An 18,553-nucleotide genomic window follows, 5' to 3' on the forward strand; every position below is an offset into this window, starting at 1 on the left:
TTAGGTAAATGTAGCAAACAGCTCGCGCTGCCAGATTCCCTGCTACAGCAAGATTTGGGCCTATGTAAATGGAAGGCTGGCAATGGCCATCTAACTACAGGAGGTGGCACAAGAGAAACCACAATCATGGCAGAGATTTGTTTGGGGGCATCCACAGCTTCAATGCACTTAGTGAAAAGAAAGATTAGCACTTCTGCAGCTGGAGGTCCCAAAGCACTTTGCAGACAATTAAGTAGTTTTTAAGTGTAATCAATGTTGTAATGTAGGAAATGTGGCAGACAGGTTGTGCACAGGAAGCTCCCACAAATAGTAATGTGATAATGAGCAGATAGTCTGTTTTTTTAAGTGATGTTGATTGAGAGATAAATATTGGCCAGGACACCAGGGATAATCAGGGTGCTTCTTCTAAATAGTGCCACGGGGATCTTTTACGTCCACTTGAGTAGACCTTGGTTTAACGTCTCCGACAGTACAGCACTCCCTCAGTACTGCACTGGGAGCGTCAGCTTAGATTTCTGTGCTCAAGTCTCTGGAGTGGGACTTGAACCCACAATTTTTGATTCAGAGGCAAGTGTGCTGCTAACTGAACCAGCGCTGACATTGAGTCTGATTTGGAATGAATAAGATTTGACAGACTTGTCTGGTTGATGCATGTACCTCTTGCTCATTAAAGAAAAAGAAACGGGCCCTTAATCCCAGTCCTTGAAAAGCACTCACACGCGCGCACGCTCTCTCTCTCTCTCTCTCTCCCTCGTTTGAGCTGACGTGTCCTAGGCCTCCCCAAACTTCTCAACCCGGAAACGGTCTCCCTGGTAACCATGACGTATCACTCCCCCCCCCCCCCCGCCCCGGAAGCAGTCACTTGGAGGCGCGCGTTATATATACAGCGCGCGGGGCCTGAGCAGGTTTTCTCTTTCCGGTTCACTCACGGCTACGATCAGGCACGATGGCGACAGCAGCACCGGCCCCTTCTCAAAGCCAGGCAGCGGCTCCGGCCCTACCGCTCCAGCGAGGCATTGTCAAGCTGGTGAGACGCCGTCATTATCAGGGCGGGAGGCAGGAAAAATTAAACGAATAAATGTGGTGCCATGGACTGACTTTGGGGGGGGGGGGAGCGGTTGACAAAGAGTCTGCAAAAAGAGTGGGGGGTGATGGTGGTTAGTAAGAGAACACATTAACTTCAGCGTCAGAGACTTGTCCCTGCCTAAGTCCGGGGTGTCAAAGTGTGGCCCCAAAGTGGTGTTTTAAAAAAAAAAAGACCCTGAAATTCCCCGTAAACATTGGTAACCGGGAAAGTTCGGGGTTTGAATCTGCGAAGGCTGACGAGGAGCGTGCAGGTGTTGGGGGCAAGAGAAGCCCTGAGAGTAACTCCCGCTGCCCTACAAGCTCCGGAGGAGGCTCGGGGTGATCAATGGAGACAGTTGAAAAGAGCTGAAGCACATCGGGCGAGTGGGCAGGCAGTAGAGCCGTGTAAATAAACGGTGTTTGGCTGTATCGGGGGTGTTAAGCTCCCAGGTTTTCTCGCCTTGTCAGAGGGGAAACCGAGAAACAGAATAAGCCACGTAAGCTGTAGGGCGAGCGAAAGGTACAAGGGGCTGTTCCAGCCAGGTCCATAACGATCAGTTATAAAGTAGGGATGAGGAGCAGTGTCTCAGGAAAAATACTCAGCAATTTGTTTATGTAACTTCATCAGAGGTAACCCGTTACTTTAAAGCCGGGTGGGAGAGAGTTGCACACTTCACTATCACCCTTTTTCAGCGATGTTCATCTTGGAAGAGGGATCAAATGGATCTGTTCTATTATATTTTTATACCAGTTAAAACCAGCATAGAGGTTCTGTACATTTGGTTTCACTTTGTAAGCTCTGACCTTGGTGTGTGTATAGACGTATTTTTTAAATTAAAATGCAGAGTCTTCCCTGCAATCTTTCCCCTCCCCGTGATTATATTAGTTGATTTACTGCTCTCTTTTTTTGTGGTGCGGGTGGCAGAAATAAATAAAATATTCTGGCTAACGTGTGAGTTGGAACTGGTTAGCAGCACCGTGTAATACCATGCACTGAAGCTGGCTACAGAATTAGCTTTGTTCAAATCTTTAATGTCATACACTGAACAGTTCCCTATGGATCTCTGTGTATGTATTTTTGGAAAAAAAAAACGTTTTATTTACACAGTTGCTCTGTGGCTTTAGTTTTTCACCTGCAGTTTTCTTGTCCCCAAGGTTTAGACTCCTGTGGGGATATGCTCCTACATGAGATAGGGTATTAAAGATGTTGGCCTATATCTTGCCCATTCGTCATGTTAGCCTTGACCTCAAGTGTCCGGGGGCAGTGCAGCTCATTGCTGCCTTGCCCACAAGTGCATTTTCCAGTCGGAGTCACTAGATATTGATTGAGGAAGAATCTTGGCTGATTTTCTTCCTCTTAACTTGGAGGCTCTGATCCCTGCTGTAAAAAAGATTGACACATCATCTGCTGTCTGACTCTGATCGACTCAGACTGGTGATTGAACCGGGAACATCCTGAGCTTTATGGCTTAGAATTGCAGTGGGTCAGTGGTAATCTTTGGCCATTTATTTAAAAAATAAATTGGCAAATGTTTCTGCAGAATGGTTATACCAGACGTCAGGAATTGGTGGGCAGCCACTCTCTCTCTCATGATTGTTTGTCCAAAGTGTCATTCTGCTGATACTAATGTTGGAACATATGCGCTCCATGGGTATCCTGTTAAACGTGGGCACACAAATATGTACTTGGTTCCTTGCCAAACGAAATGGAGGATAAACCTAAATCTAGACAAGTCTATAATTTTAAAAAACGAAGTATTAATGATCGATGAGCAGTAGTGTATGTAGTACTTATGGTGTAATATTGAAGCTTTTGTGATAGTCTCACCTGTGAGAGCAAAGCGTTATTGCAGTTCTACATAACTTGCCCAACTTGTGGGTTGGGTAGTATTGTGTTAAGGTCTTTGACGCTTAAAGAATTTTAAAATTTCATTGAAGAGTTACTCTTGGTAACTTTATTTCAAGACAGTGATTTCTCCTGCCCATCACCCCAGCCATATATCAACGACTATCTGCCCCACCTGTGACAGAGTCTGTGGTTCTCGTATTGGACTGTTCAGCCACCTAAGAACTCATGTTAAGAGTGGAAGCAAGTCCTCCTCGATTCCGAGGGACTGCCTATGATGATAGATAATGATAAGGAGCAGGATGAAAGTCTTGTAGGATATTGCCCATAGGATTTAAATGTTTTACCCTGGACAACAGTGGGCTGTTCTATGACCAGATACCGCAGTGAGCTCAATCGTGTTCTTCAGTTATTTCGTTTCCTACATTGCAACAGTGACTACATTCCAAAGTACTTCATTGGCTGTAAAGTGCTTTGAGACGTCCGGTGGTCGTGAAAGGCGCTATATAAATCCAAGTCTTTCTTCTTTTAGAAACTAGGTGTGAAATCCAGGACTATAAAGTGCAAAATCACTGGGGGGAGGTTGTTATCGTATATGAATGAAAGAAACAAGTTACATTTTATGTAAATAAATGGGAGCCATGGGTCTAATAGATGCATTGGTTTTGATCTTCCAGTATTCCCTAGTTCTAGAACGGTCCCCATGGATTGGAACATAGCAAATATAACCACGGTATTCAAGAAAGTAGAGAGAGGAAATGGCGATAGACCAGTTTGCTTGATGTCAGCAGTCATTCATGGGATGTGAGTGTTGCTGGCATTTATTACCCATCGCTAATTGCCTTAAGAAGGTGGGAGTGAGCCGCCTGCTTGAACCGCTGCAGTTCGTGAGGTGATGGAACTCCCATAGTGCTGTTAGGGAGGGAGTTCCAGGATTTTGACCCAGTGACGATGAAGGAACGATGATGTATTTCCAAGTCCGAATTATATGTGACTTGGGAGGGGAACTTGGAAGTGGTGGTGTTCCCATGCACCTGCTGCCCTTGTCCTTCAAGGTGGTGGAGGTCGCGGGTTTGGGAGATGCTATCAAAGAAGCCTTGGCGAGTTGCTGCAGTGCACCTTGTAGATAGTATACACTGCAGACACAGTGTGCTGTGGAGGGAGGGAATGTTTAAGGTAGTGGATGGGGTGCCAATTAAGCGCGCTGCTTTGTCCTGGATGGTGTTGAGCATCTTGTGTGTTGGAGCTGTGCTCATCCAGGCAAGTGGAGAGTATTCATCACACTCTTGATTTGTGCCTTGTAGATGGTGGCAAGGCTTTGGGAGTCAGGAGATGCGTCACTTGTAGAATACCCAACCTCTGACCTGCACTTGTAGCTACGGTACTTGTGTGGCTAGTGCAGTTAAGTTTCTAGTCAGTGGTGCTATTGGAAGTCAAGGCATGGTGGTTAGACACTCTCTTGTTGGAGATGGTCATTGCCTGGCACTTGTGTGGCTCAAATGTTACTTGCCGCTTATCGACCCAAGCCTGAATGTTGTCCAGGTCTTGCTGCCTGCGGGCACGGACTGGTTCATTATCTGAGGAGTTGCAAATGGAACTGAGCACTGCAATCATCAGTGAACATTCCCATTATTAACCTTGTGATGGAGGGTAGATCATTGATGAAGCAGCTGAAGATGATTGAGCCTAGGGCACTGCCCTGAGGAACTCCTGCAACAATATCCTGGGGCTAAGCTGATCAATCACTGGCAACCATCTTCCTATGTCCAGTGGAGAGTTTTCCCCCTGATTCCCATTGACTTCAATTTTATTAGGGCTCCTTGATGGCACACTTGGTCAAATGCTGCCTTAATGTCAAGGGCAGTCACTTGCTCCTCACCCCTGGAATTCAGCTCTTTTGTCCATGTTTGGACCAAGGCTTTAATGAGGTCTGGAGCCAAATGGTCCTGGAGGAACCCAAACTGAGCATCGGTGAACAGGTTATTGGTGAGTAAGTGTCGCTTGATAGCACTGTCGATGACCTCTTCCATCACTTACCGATGATTGAGAGTCGGTTGAGGGGTGGTAATTGGCTGGATTGGATTTGTCCTGCATACCTGGGCAATTTTCCACATTGTCGAGTAGATGCTAGCATTGTAGCTGTACGAGAACAGCTTGGCTAGAGGTGTGGCTTGTTTTGGAGCATATCGTCAGCACTACAGCCTGGATGGTGTTGGGGCTACAGATTTTGCAGTGTCCAGTGCTCTCAGCCGTTTCTTGATATCATGTGAAGTGAATCATATTAACTGAATACTAGTTTCTGTGATGGTGGAGAGCTCCAGAGGAGACAGCGCTAGATCATCCTCTAGGTACTTTTGGCTGGGGATGGTTGCAAATGCTTCAGCCTTGTCTTTTGTACTTGTGTACTGGGCTTCACCATCATTCAGGATGGGGATGTTCATGGAGCCTTCCCCTCCCGTTTGTTTAATTGGCCACCACCGTTCATGACTGGATGTAGGAGGAATGCAAAACTTTGTTCTGATCCGTTGGTTGTGGGATCGCTTAGCTCTGTCTGGAGCATGCTGTTTCTGCTGTTTAGCATGTATGTCTTGTGTTGTACCATCACCAGGTTGGCACCTCACTTTCGATAAGCTTGGTGCTGCTCCTGGCATGCTCTTTTACACTCATTGAGCCAGGGTTGATCCCCTGGTTTGATGGTAACAGTAGAGTAAGGAATATGCCAGGTCACGAAGTTACAGATTGTGGTGGAATACAATTCTGCTGCTGCTCATGGCCTCATGGCTGCCCTGTTTTGAGCTGCTAGATCTGTTCAGATTCTATCTCATTTAGCACCGTGATAGTGCCACACAGCACGTTGGAGAGTGTCCTCAGTGTGAAGATGGGGCATTGGCTCCACGAGGACTGTGGTCGCTCCTACCAATGCTGTCATGGAGAGATGCATCTGTGACAGGTCGATTTGAGGACTAGGTCAATTAGGGTTTTCCCTCATGTTGGTTCTCACCACTTGCCGCAGGCCTAGTCTGGCTGCTATATCCTTCAGGACTCCGCTAGCTCAGTCAGTATTGGTGCTACCAAGCCACTTGTTGATGCACTCAAGTCACCAACCCAGAGTACATTCTGTGGCTTTGTAATCTTAGTGCTTTTTCTAAGTGGTGTTCTTCGTGAGCAAGTAAGCTGTGAGGAGGATGCAACGTGCCTACAAATGGAAATAGACAGGTTAAGTGGGTAGACAAGAAGGTGGCAGATGGAGTATAATGTGGGGAAATGTGAAATTATTTATTTTGGTAGGAAGAATAGAAACGTAGACTATTTTTTAAAATGCAGAGAGATTTGGGTGTCCTTGTACATAAATCACAGAGTTAAAATGCAGTTGCCGTAAAGAAGAAAGACTTGCAGTTATATAGCGCCTTTCACGACCACTGGACATCTTAGCGCTTTACAGCCAATGGAGTGCTTTACAGCCAATGTGGGAAACACAGCACCCAATTTGTGCACAGCAAGCTCCCACAGACAGCAATGTGATAATGACCGGATCATCTGTTTTTGTTATGTTGGTTGAGGGATAAATATTGGTGAGGACACCGGGGATAACTCCCCTGCTCTTCTTTGAAATAGTGCCATGGGATCTTTTACGTCCACCTGAGAGCAGGCGGTGCCTCGATTTAATGTCGCATCCAAAGGACGGCACCTCCGAGCATACTCTCAGTACTGCACTGGAGTGTCAGCCTAAATTTATGTGCTCAAGTCCCTGAAATGGGACTTGAACCCACAACCTTCTGACTCAGGAGCGTGTACTACAAAATGACATATTAGCTTTTATTGCAGGGAGTTTTGAATGTAAGAACATAAGAAATAGGATCAGGAGTAGGCCACTCTGTCCCTCTAGCTTGTTCTGCCATTCAATAAGATCATGTCTGATCTTCTCCCTCAACACCACCTTCCCGCCCTATCCCCATATCCAAAATTCTATTGATCTGTCTTGAATATACTCAACGACGGAGCTTCCACTGCCCTTTGGGGTCGAGCATTCCAAAGATCCATAACCCTTTGCGAGAAGAAATTCCTCCTCATCTCAATCCTAAATGGCCGACCCCTTATTCTGAGACTGACCCCCTAGTTCTAAATTTCCCAGCCAGAGGAAACGTCCTCCCAGCATCTACCCTGTTGAGTCCTGCAGGAATTTTATGATTTAATGAGATTACCCTTCATTATTCTAATTCCAGGGTATATAGGCATTGTCTTCTCAATTGCTCCTCGTAAGACAGTCCTCCCACCCCTGGAATCAGTGTGGTGAAACTTTGTTGCACTCCCTTAAGGCAAGTATATCCTTCCTTGGGTGAGGATACCAAAACTGTACCCAGTACTCCAGGTGTGATCTCACCAAGACCCTATATAATTGTAAGATTTCTTTACTCTTGTACTCCAATCATTTTGTCATAAAGGATAACATACCATTTGCTTTCCAAATAACTTGCTATACCTGCATATTAACCTTCAATGACTTGTGTACAAGAACACCCAGGTCCCTCTGCATAAACAACATTTAGCAATCTCTCTCCAAAATCGGGGTTGACACTCCAGTGCAGTGCTGAGGGACTGCTGCACAGTCGAGTTGCCGTCTTTCGGTTGAGACGTTAAACTGAGGCCCCGTCTGCCCTCAGGTGGACGTAAAAGATCTTGTGGCACTATTTCGAAGAAGAGTAGGGAAGTTATGCCTGGTGTCCTGGCCAATATTTATCCCTCAATCAACATAACAAAACAGATTATCTGGTCATTATCACATTGCTGTTTGTGGGAGCTTGCTGTGCGCAGGTTGGCTGCTGCATTTCCCACATTTCAACAGTGACGACACTCCAAAAGTACTTCATTGGCTCTAAAGCGCTTTGAGACGTCCGATGGTTGTGAAAGGCACTACATCAATGCAAGTCTATTTTTATTTTAAAAATAATCTGCTTTTCTATTTTTCCAGCCAAGGTGGATAACTTCACATTTCTTCGCATTATATTGCATCTGCCATGTTCTTGCCCACTCACTTTGCAGCCTCTTTGCTGCCTCCTCACAACTTACATTCCCACCTAGCTTTGTATCGGGAGCAAACTTGGATACATTGCATTTGTTCCCTTAAGTCATTGATATAAATTGTAAATAGCTGAGGCTCAAGCGCTGATAATTGCGATACCCCACTAGTTACAGCCTGTCATCCCAAACAATTACCTGTTTATTACTTCTGTTTTCTCTCTGTTACCCAATTCTCAATCCATGCTAATATATTATCTCCAATCCCATGAGCCCTAATTTTGTGAAATAACCTCTAGTGGCACTTATCAAAATGCTTTCTGAAAATCCAAATACACAACATCCATTGGTTCCCCCTTATCTACCCTGCTAGTTACAACCCCAAAAACTCTATTTGTCAAACGCGATTTTCCTTTAATAAATCCATGTTGGCTCTGCCCAATTACATGATTTTCTAAGTGCCCTATTGCCGTGTCCCGAATAGATTCTAGCATTTTCCCTCCTACCGATGTCAAGCTAAATGGTCTATGGGTCTCTGTTTGCTCTCTTCCTCCTTTCTTAAATAGCGGGGTTACATTTGGTACCTTCCAATCTTCGGGGACCGTTCTAGAATCTAGAATTCTGGAAAATTACCACCAATGCATCCACTATCTTTTTTTTGTTCCTGGGATGTGGGCATTGCTGGCAAGGGCAGAATTAATTGCCCATCCCTAATTGCTCTTGTGGTGGTGAGCTGCCACCATGAGCCGCTGCAGTCTGTGTGGTGAAGGTTCTCCCACAAGGAGGGGGGTTCCTGGATTTTGACCCAGCGACGATGAAGCAACGCCGATATATTTCCAAGTCAGGATGTTGTGTGACTTGGAAGGGAACTTGCAGATGCTGGCGTTCCCATGCGCCTGCTGCCCATGTCCTTCTAGGTGGTAGAGGTCGCGGGTTTGAGAGATGCTGTTGAAGAAGCCTTGGCTCAGTGTATCTTGTCGATGGTGTACACTGCAGCTGCGGTGCACTGGTGGTGGAGGGAGTGAATGTTTAAGGTGGTGGATGGGGTGCCAATCAAGCAGGCTGCTTTGTCCTGGATGGTGTCCAGCTTCTTGTGTTGGAGCTGCTTACGCAAAATCCTGCAATTCATTGGCAGGATAGGCAGACCAACGTCGGCGTTCTCTCTCAGGCCAACATCCCCAGCATCGAGACATTGACCACGCTCGATTAGTTCTGATGGACGGGCCACATTGCCCGCATGCCCGATACTCGACTCCCGAAACAAGCACTTTACCCTGAGCTATGTCATGGCAGGCGACTCCCAGGAGGGCAGAGAAAACGCTTCAAGGAAACACTCACAGCTTCCTTGAAAAGATTTAACATCCCCATCGACTCTTGGGAATCCCTGACCTAAGACCGCTCAAAATGGAGGAGAAGCATCCGAGAAGGTGCCGAACACTTCGAGTCACTTCGCCGGGAGCATGCGGAAGTCAAATACAAACAGCAGAAGGAGCATATGACAAATCAAGCACCCCTCCCACTCGTCCCTCCAACCACCATCTGCCCCACCTGTGACAGACTGTAGATCCCGCATTGGTCTCATCAGTCACCTTGGAATTCATTTTAGTATGGCAGCAAGTCATCCTCGACACTGGGGAACTGCCTAAGAAGACTCATCCAGGCGAGTGTTCCAGCACACTCTTGACTTGTGCCTTGTAGATGATGGAAAGGCTTTGGGGAGTCAGGAGGTGAGACACTCGCTGCAGACGACCCAGCCTCTGACCTGCTCTTGGTGCCACAGTATTTATGTGGCTGGTCCAGTTAAGTTTCTGGTAAATGGTGATCCCCAGGATGGTGGGGGAGTTGGTGATGGCAATGCCATTGAAAGTCATGGGGCAGTGGTGAGACTCTCGCTTGTTGGAGATAGTGATTGCCTGGCACTTGCATGGCGCGAACGTTGCCACTTATCAGCCCAAGCCTGAATGTCCAAATCTTGCTGCATGCGGGCATGGACTACTTCATTAGCTGAGGATTTGCGAATGGAACTGAACACTGCAGTAATCAGTGAACCCTCACTTCTTACCTTATGGTGGCGGCAAGGTCTTTGAAGCAGCTGAAGATGGTTGGGTCCAGGAGATGGCCCTGAAAAACTCATGCAGGAATGTCCTGGGGCTGTGGTAATTGACCTCTAACAACCACAACCATCTTCCTTTGTGCTGGGTATGACTCCAGCTAGTGGACAGTTTTCGCCCTGATTCCCATTGACTTCAGTTTTACTGGTGCTCCTTGATGTCACACTCGGTCAAATGTTGCCGTGATGTCAAGGGCAGTCACTCTCCCCTCATCGCTGGAATTCAGCTGTTTTGACCTTGTGAATAAATGAATTCCAGTCTCCATGGACTGCTCTGTTTCTCCGTGATCAAATGGCCACTTGGGTGATCTGCTGGAGGCCTGCCAGCAGCCATGAAGGGAGAAAATTGGAAAGGTCAAAGAATAACATGGGATGCCAAAAGGCTATTCAGTTCATTGAGCGAGCTCCTTCCATGGAACCATGTCCAATCCCAAGTACCCTATCATACATTCTACATACAAGAAAGATCTGATATCTGTGCTTTAGTAAAATTCTATTATTCATCTAACCTTTTGTATCCACTCTTACCCTGGCTTGCTGCTTTCCACTGCCTTCTAATAAATAGAAAAAGATGTGATGGCTATAGAGACATCTCCATTGAAAGTAGAAAATGCTCATCAGCCCTGATTCGTACCTCTGCACGTTCTCTTCTGAGATTGTCCATTACCTACAATGTGCAAAATGTGATCTGGGAGAAGAGAAAGTTGAGGGAAACAACCGATATTTTGCGCATAAATCATGGAAGCGCTTGGTTGCCCGAGTCTCATTCCCCGTTCAGAGCTGATGACTGTGCTAGAGATTGGATCACTATCATTGGGACGGTCTCAGTAAGAATTACGGAGTAGAATAGGACCTTGTAGCAGAGCATGAAGGAAACCCCAGACCAACTTATCTGGAGCACCTTACAGATTTCTGACGGGCGAGAACCATTTGTCTTTTTGTTTTTGTGATGTGTGTGAGACATTAGCAAGCCTGCATTGATTTCCCATCCCCAGTTGCCCTGAGAAGTTGGTGATGGGCCGCCTCCTACAATTGAACGACCTGTTGGGCCACTCGAGAGTCGACCACTTAGTGTGGGACTTGAGTCGCATGTCGGACAGGTGGGGTGTCAGGTTCCCTTCCTGGAAGAATATTAATGGACAATTTTTTAAGTCAGCTACAAATGTTGAGTTCTGTGTCACAACTGTCCATGGTTGAATTTGAATTTGCAATCTCTCTGGACCATAATCACAATGTTTGCATTCATGTTAAGTTGTGCGTGATTGTTGATGGCGTACGCAAATATATGGTGTCTGTTTATCCAAGTAGGTTCTTTATACTTCAATCATATGCACAAAAGGCAAGATATTAGGAATTGAACGCAGTTAATTAGGTGGCGAGTTGAGGTGTAGCATTATTGATCCCAGGGAATGCATAAACAATGGCGTAGGTCCAAAACCCGGCCTGAATCTCATTTGCCTATTGGTGGAGGAGCGGTGAGAAATCGTGGCAGATAAGGGTGCGGGGCCCAGAAGAGCCAGGGGTAGCACTGGCCAGCCCACACTGCGATATGTGTGCGCGCCAGGTTTGTGCAGCAGAGCAGGTCTCCAGTCGTCATAGTTAATCCTTGCCATTGGATAAAGGCCTAGCTCTTGTCAAGCCTGTGTAGTGGCTGGTGTGCAACAGTTACCACACGCTAAAAAAATTCACGCACAGGCATCTTCCACCCCCTTAATTGGAGTTCAGGACTGGAACATCGGGTCCTTCATCGAAACATCTGTGAACTCACGGAAGCAAGTGATCCTCGTTCGAGGGACCGCCAATGATGATGGTAATGGACCAAGGCTGTAATGAAGTCTGGAGCAGAGTGGTCCTGGCGGAACTTAAACTGGGTTACGGTGAGCAGGTTGTTGGTGAGTAAGTGCTGCTTGATAGCCCTGTCGTTGACAGGGCTATCACTTTGCTGATAATTGAGAGTAAAATAATGGCACGGTAATTAGACAGATTGGATTTGTCCTGCTTTTTGTGGCTAGGACATATTTGGGCAGTTTTCCACATGGTCGGATAGACGCCAGTGTTGTAGCTGTACTTTTTCTTGTGGCATTGTTTCTGTTGCCATCGCTGCTTCGGGGTTATATTGATAATGACGAGCAGATTAGGTGGTGGTCCGTCCAGCAGTCGTCTGCTCCTGTCATGGCGCGGGTTATGCGCACGTCCTTGCGGTCTTTCGTCGGGCGATGACGTAGTCGAGCAGATGCCAGTGCTTGGAGCGAGGGTGTTGCCATGATGCCTTGTACTTGTCCCTCTGACGGAACAAGGTGTTGGTGATGACAAGGTCATGTCCTAGGCATTTTGTCAGGAGCAGGGTACCACTGGAGTTGGTTTTCCCTACCCCCTCTCTGCCGATCACATCTCCCCAGAGGTCTGTGTCCTTACCGACTCTGCTGTTGAAGTCGCTGAGGAGGATCAATTTGTTGTCCGTAGGGATTCTGGACACTGTTCGAGGCAGCTCCCCACCGGCATCTGGGAATCCCTGGCCCAACACCGCCCAAAATGGAGGAAGAGCATCCGGGAAGGCGCTGAGCACCCTCTAGTCTCGTCACCGAGAGCATGCAGAAATCCAGCGCAGACAGAGGAAGGAGCATGTAGCAAACCAGGCTCCCCACCCACCCTTTCCTTCAACCACTGTCTGCCTCACCTATTGGAGACTGTAATTCCCACATTGGAATGTACGCCACCTGAGAACTGAGTGGAACCAAGTCTTCCTCGATTTCGAGGGACTGCCTATGATGATCAGCTGTACTGGAACAGCTTGGCTAGAGGCGTGGCTAGTTCTGGAGCACAATTATTCAACGTGACAGCCAGGGTGTTGGGGCTCATTGCCTTTGCTGTATCCATTGTGCTCGGCTGTTTCTTCATACCACGGAGTGAATCGAGTTGGCTGAAGACTGGTTTCTGTGATGCTGGGCGCTTCAGAAGGAGGCCAATATGGATCATCCACTCGACACTTCTGGCTGAAGATGGATGCAAACGTTTCAGCCTTGTCTTTTGCACTCGTGTGCTGGTCTCCGCCATCATTTGAGGTTGGGAGCCGCCTCCTCCCGTTAGTTGTTTAATGGCCCACCATCATTAACAACTGGATGTGGCAGGACTGCAGTGCTTTGATCTAATCCATTGATTATGGGATCGCTCAGCCTTGTCTATAGCATACTGCTTCCGCTGTTTAGCATGCATGTAGTCCAGTGTTGCAAATTCCCCAGGTTGGCACCTCAGTTTTAGGTATGCCTGGTGCTGCTTCTGGCATGCTCTTCTACACTCCTTATTGAACCAGGTGCTGTGGGCCATCTGTTGGTCCCCTGGCTTGATAATGGTGGTGAGGGATATGCCAGGCTATGAAGTTCCAGATCGTGGTGAATACAATTCTGCTGCTGATGGCCCACAGCACCTCGGATGCCAAATTTTGAGCTGCTAGATTTGTTCTGAATCTATCCCATTTAGCTCAGTGGTAATGCCACACGACACATGGAGGGTGCCCTCGGGTGTGAAGACGGGACTTTGTCTCCATAATGTCTGTGGTGGTCGCTGCTACCATCATGGACAGATGCATGTGTGACAGTTAGATTGGTGAGGACGAAATCAATTAGGTTTTTCCCTCTTGTTGGTGTTCTCACCACCTGCTGCATGCCCAGCCTGGTAGCTATGTCCTTCACGACTTGGCCAGCTTAGTTAGTAGTGTTGCTGCTGAGCCACTGTTGGTGATGGTCGTTGAAGTCCCCTACCCAGAGTACATTCTGTGCCCTTGTTACACTCAGTGCTCTTCCAAGTGTGTGCAACATGGAGGAGTATTAATTCATCAGCTGAGGGAAGGAGGTGGTAATCAGGAATGAGGTTTCCTTGCCCATGCTTGGCCTGAAGCACGAGACTTCATGTGGTCCGGAGTCAATGTTGAGGACTCCTAGGACCACTCTGTCCCGACTGTATACCACTGAGCTGCCACCTGTGGTGCGTCTGTCCTGCTGGTGGGACAGGACATACCCAGGGATGGTGATAGAGGAGTCTGGGACATTTGTTGAAAATGTGTGATTGAGTGTGACTGAAGCTGTTGCTTGACTAGTCTGTGGGACAGCTCTCCCAATTTTGGCATGTCCCCAGATGTTCGTGAGGAGGACTTTGCAGGGTCGACCGGGCTGGGTGTGCCATTCTCCTAGTCACTATGGTGTTCTCATAGCCTCTGTGCTATCGTTCTGCAGTGACCTCTTTTAAAACCCTAGATTGTAGGCTACCAGGTCCAGGGGATTAATCAGCTTTTAATCCCATTAAATTCTCTAGTACTATTTCTTTACGAAGACTAATATCTTTAAGTTTCTAATTTTCATTAGACTCCAGGTTCCCCTAGGGCTGGAAATTCATATTATTGCCCACTTACCACTCGGAAATGCGAATTTGATCAAAAAAAAATCTATTACTGCTCACGGCCCCAAAATCGCAAGTTTGATGACTAGGATCCATTTACTGCCTGCCCTAAATACCATCCTGAAAAGTAAGGTCTTACCTGATCTTAGCCGATCTTAAGCGGATGGTAAGGATGCCGTTTTGAAAATGGGAGTATTTGATAAAAGGCTGCTGAGAGCTTAACAGTAGGATTTATAGGGAATGGGAAGCGATTTTTACAATTTCAGCCCAGTCCAAGTTCATCCCTCCCCCAGCCGAAGTGCCTTACCCCACTGCAAGTGCATCCCTCCCCCAGCCAAAGTCCCTTCTTAGATCAGCGCATGTGCATGACCTTACCCCATCCCCACCACCATAGATGGGGCAGTGTGTGGATTGTTAATAGGTTATTGGGTATGAAGTGAATAATGACTGTCGTGACTTCTGGATCTCTCTCTCTGTCACTGTTTTTCTCTCTCCCCGTCTCTCTTCCCCTCTCTCTCTGTCCCCCTCCTCTCTCTCTCTCTCTCTCTCTCTCTGTCCCCCCCCTCTCTTTCTCTCTCTCTCTCTCTCTCTCTGTCCCCCCTGTCTCTCTCTCTGTCCCCCCCGTCTCTCTCTCTGTCCCCCCCGTCTCTCTCTCTGTCCCCCCCCATCTCTCTCTCTCTGTCCCCCCCCGTCTCTCTCTCTGTCCCCCCCCGTCTCTCTCTCTGTCCCCCCCGTCTCTCTCTCTGTCCCCCCCGTCTCTCTCTCTGTCCCCCCCGTCTCTCTCTCTGTCCCCCCCGTCTCTCTCTCTGTCCCCCCCGTCTCTCTCTCTGTCCCCCCCGTCTCTCTCTCTGTCCCCCCCGTCTCTCTCTCTGTCCCCCCCGTCTCTCTCTCTGTCCCCCCCGTCTCTCTCTCTGTCCCCCCCGTCTCTCTCTCTGTCCCCCCCGTCTCTCTCTCTGTCCCCCCCGTCTCTCTCTCTGTCCCCCCCGTCTCTCTCTCTGTCCCCCCCGTCTCTCTCTCTGTCCCCCCCGTCTCTCTCTCTGTCCCCCCCGTCTCTCTCTCTGTCCCCCCCGTCTCTCTCTCTGTCCCCCCCGTCTCTCTCTCTGTCCCCCCCGTCTCTCTCTCTGTCCCCCCCGTCTCTCTCTCTGTCCCCCCCGTCTCTCTCTCTGTCCCCCCCGTCTCTCTCTCTGTCCCCCCCGTCTCTCTCTCTGTCCCCCCCGTCTCTCTCTCTGTCCCCCCCGTCTCTCTCTCTGTCCCCCCCGTCTCTCTCTCTGTCCCCCCCGTCTCTCTCTCTGTCCCCCCCGTCTCTCTCTCTGTCCCCCCCGTCTCTCTCTCTGTCCCCCCCGTCTCTCTCTCTGTCCCCCCCGTCTCTCTCTCTGTCCCCCCCGTCTCTCTCTCTGTCCCCCCCGTCTCTCTCTCTGTCCCCCCCGTCTCTCTCTCTGTCCCCCCCGTCTCTCTCTCTGTCCCCCCCGTCTCTCTCTCTGTCCCCCCCGTCTCTCTCTCTGTCCCCCCCGTCTCTCTCTCTGTCCCCCCCGTCTCTCTCTCTGTCCCCCCCGTCTCTCTCTCTGTCCCCCCCGTCTCTCTCTCTGTCCCCCCCGTCTCTCTCTCTGTCCCCCCCGTCTCTCTCTCTGTCCCCCCCGTCTCTCTCTCTGTCCCCCCCGTCTCTCTCTCTGTCCCCCCCGTCTCTCTCTCTGTCCCCCCCGTCTCTCTCTCTGTCCCCCCCGTCTCTCTCTCTGTCCCCCCCGTCTCTCTCTCTGTCCCCCCCGTCTCTCTCTCTGTCCCCCCCGTCTCTCTCTCTGTCCCCCCCGTCTCTCTCTCTGTCCCCCCCGTCTCTCTCTCTGTCCCCCCCGTCTCTCTCTCTGTCCCCCCCGTCTCTCTCTCTGTCCCCCCCGTCTCTCTCTCTGTCCCCCCCGTCTCTCTCTCTGTCCCCCCCGTCTCTCTCTCTGTCCCCCCCGTCTCTCTCTCTGTCCCCCCCGTCTCTCTCTCTGTCCCCCCCGTCTCTCTCTCTGTCCCCCCCGTCTCTCTCTCTGTCCCCCCCGTCTCTCTCTCTGTCCCCCCCGTCTCTCTCTCTGTCCCCCCCGTCTCTCTCTCTGTCCCCCCCGTCTCTCTCTCTGTCCCCCCCGTCTCTCTCTCTGTCCCCCCCGTCTCTCTCTCTGTCCCCCCCGTCTCTCTCTCTGTCCCCCCCGTCTCTCTCTCTGTCCCCCCCGTCTCTCTCTCTGTCCCCCCCGTCTCTCTCTCTGTCCCCCCCGTCTCTCTCTCTGTCCCCCCCGTCTCTCTCTCTGTCCCCCCCGTCTCTCTCTCTGTCCCCCCCGTCTCTCTCTCTGTCCCCCCCGTCTCTCTCTCTGTCCCCCCCGTCTCTCTCTCTGTCCCCCCCGTCTCTCTCTCTGTCCCCCCCGTCTCTCTCTCTGTCCCCCCCGTCTCTCTCTCTGTCCCCCCCGTCTCTCTCTCTGTCCCCCCCGTCTCTCTCTCTGTCCCCCCCGTCTCTCTCTCTGTCCCCCCCGTCTCTCTCTCTGTCCCCCCCGTCTCTCTCTCTGTCCCCCCCGTCTCTCTCTCTGTCCCCCCCGTCTCTCTCTCTGTCCCCCCCGTCTCTCTCTCTGTCCCCCCCGTCTCTCTCTCTGTCCCCCCCGTCTCTCTCTCTGTCCCCCCCGTCTCTCTCTCTGTCCCCCCCGTCTCTCTCTCTGTCCCCCCCGTCTCTCTCTCTGTCCCCCCCGTCTCTCTCTCTGTCCCCCCCGTCTCTCTCTCTGTCCCCCCCGTCTCTCTCTCTGTCCCCCCCGTCTCTCTCTCTGTCCCCCCCGTCTCTCTCTCTGTCCCCCCCGTCTCTCTCTCTGTCCCCCCCGTCTCTCTCTCTGTCCCCCCCGTCTCTCTCTCTGTCCCCCCCGTCTCTCTCTCTGTCCCCCCCGTCTCTCTCTCTGTCCCCCCCGTCTCTCTCTCTGTCCCCCCCGTCTCTCTCTCTGTCCCCCCCGTCTCTCTCTCTGTCCCCCCCGTCTCTCTCTCTGTCCCCCCCGTCTCTCTCTCTGTCCCCCCCGTCTCTCTCTCTGTCCCCCCCGTCTCTCTCTCTGTCCCCCCCGTCTCTCTCTCTGTCCCCCCCGTCTCTCTCTCTGTCCCCCCCGTCTCTCTCTCTGTCCCCCCCGTCTCTCTCTCTGTCCCCCCCGTCTCTCTCTCTGTCCCCCCCGTCTCTCTCTCTGTCCCCCCCGTCTCTCTCTCTGTCCCCCCCGTCTCTCTCTCTGTCCCCCCCGTCTCTCTCTCTGTCCCCCCCGTCTCTCTCTCTGTCCCCCCCGTCTCTCTCTCTGTCCCCCCCGTCTCTCTCTCTGTCCCCCCCGTCTCTCTCTCTGTCCCCCCCGTCTCTCTCTCTGTCCCCCCCGTCTCTCTCTCTGTCCCCCCCGTCTCTCTCTCTGTCCCCCCCGTCTCTCTCTCTGTCCCCCCCGTCTCTCTCTCTGTCCCCCCCGTCTCTCTCTCTGTCCCCCCCGTCTCTCTCTCTGTCCCCCCCGTCTCTCTCTCTGTCCCCCCCGTCTCTCTCTCTGTCCCCCCCGTCTCTCTCTCTGTCCCCCCCGTCTCTCTCTCTGTCCCCCCCGTCTCTCTCTCTGTCCCCCCCGTCTCTCTCTCTGTCCCCCCCCGTCTCTCTCTCTGTCCCCCCCGTCTCTCTCTCTGTCCCCCCCGTCTCTCTCTCTGTCCCCCCCGTCTCTCTCTCTGTCCCCCCCGTCTCTCTCTCTGTCCCCCCCGTCTCTCTCTCTGTCCCCCCGTCTCTCTCTCTGTCCCCCCCGTCTCTCTCTCTGTCCCCCCCGTCTCTCTCTCTGTCCCCCCCGTCTCTCTCTCTGTCCCCCCCGTCTCTCTCTCTGTCCCCCCCGTCTCTCTCTCTGTCCCCCCCGTCTCTCTCTCTGTCCCCCCCGTCTCTCTCTCTGTCCCCCCCGTCTCTCTCTCTGTCCCCCCCGTCTCTCTCTCTGTCCCCCCCGTCTCTCTCTCTGTCCCCCCCGTCTCTCTCTCTGTCCCCCCCGTCTCTCTCTCTCTGTCCCCCCCGTCTCTCTCTCTCTGTCCCCCCCGTCTCTCTCTCTCTGTCCCCCCCGTCTCTCTCTCTCTGTCCCCCCCGTCTCTCTCTCTCTGTCCCCCCCGTCTCTCTCTCTCTGTCCCCC

At 50.9% G+C, this 18,553-nt stretch overlaps 1 protein-coding gene across 1 annotated transcript in view; it reads left to right on the plus strand.

The window, feature by feature from the left end:
* The first annotated feature begins 891 nt into the window (after positions 1-891).
* Positions 892-18,553, plus strand: part of snd1 (staphylococcal nuclease and tudor domain containing 1) — a 1,067,139-nt gene continuing 1,049,477 nt past the window's right edge. Inside the window, exon 1 of the mRNA XM_070897262.1 lies at positions 892-1,027. Within this exon, the coding sequence (XP_070753363.1) occupies positions 947-1,027 (81 nt within the window). The 5' untranslated portion in view covers positions 892-946. The remainder of the gene's footprint in view (positions 1,028-18,553) is intronic.

Source organism: Pristiophorus japonicus, chromosome 13, assembly GCF_044704955.1.
Source record: "Pristiophorus japonicus isolate sPriJap1 chromosome 13, sPriJap1.hap1, whole genome shotgun sequence".
In the NCBI taxonomy this organism is placed as follows: domain Eukaryota; kingdom Metazoa; phylum Chordata; class Chondrichthyes; family Pristiophoridae; genus Pristiophorus; species Pristiophorus japonicus.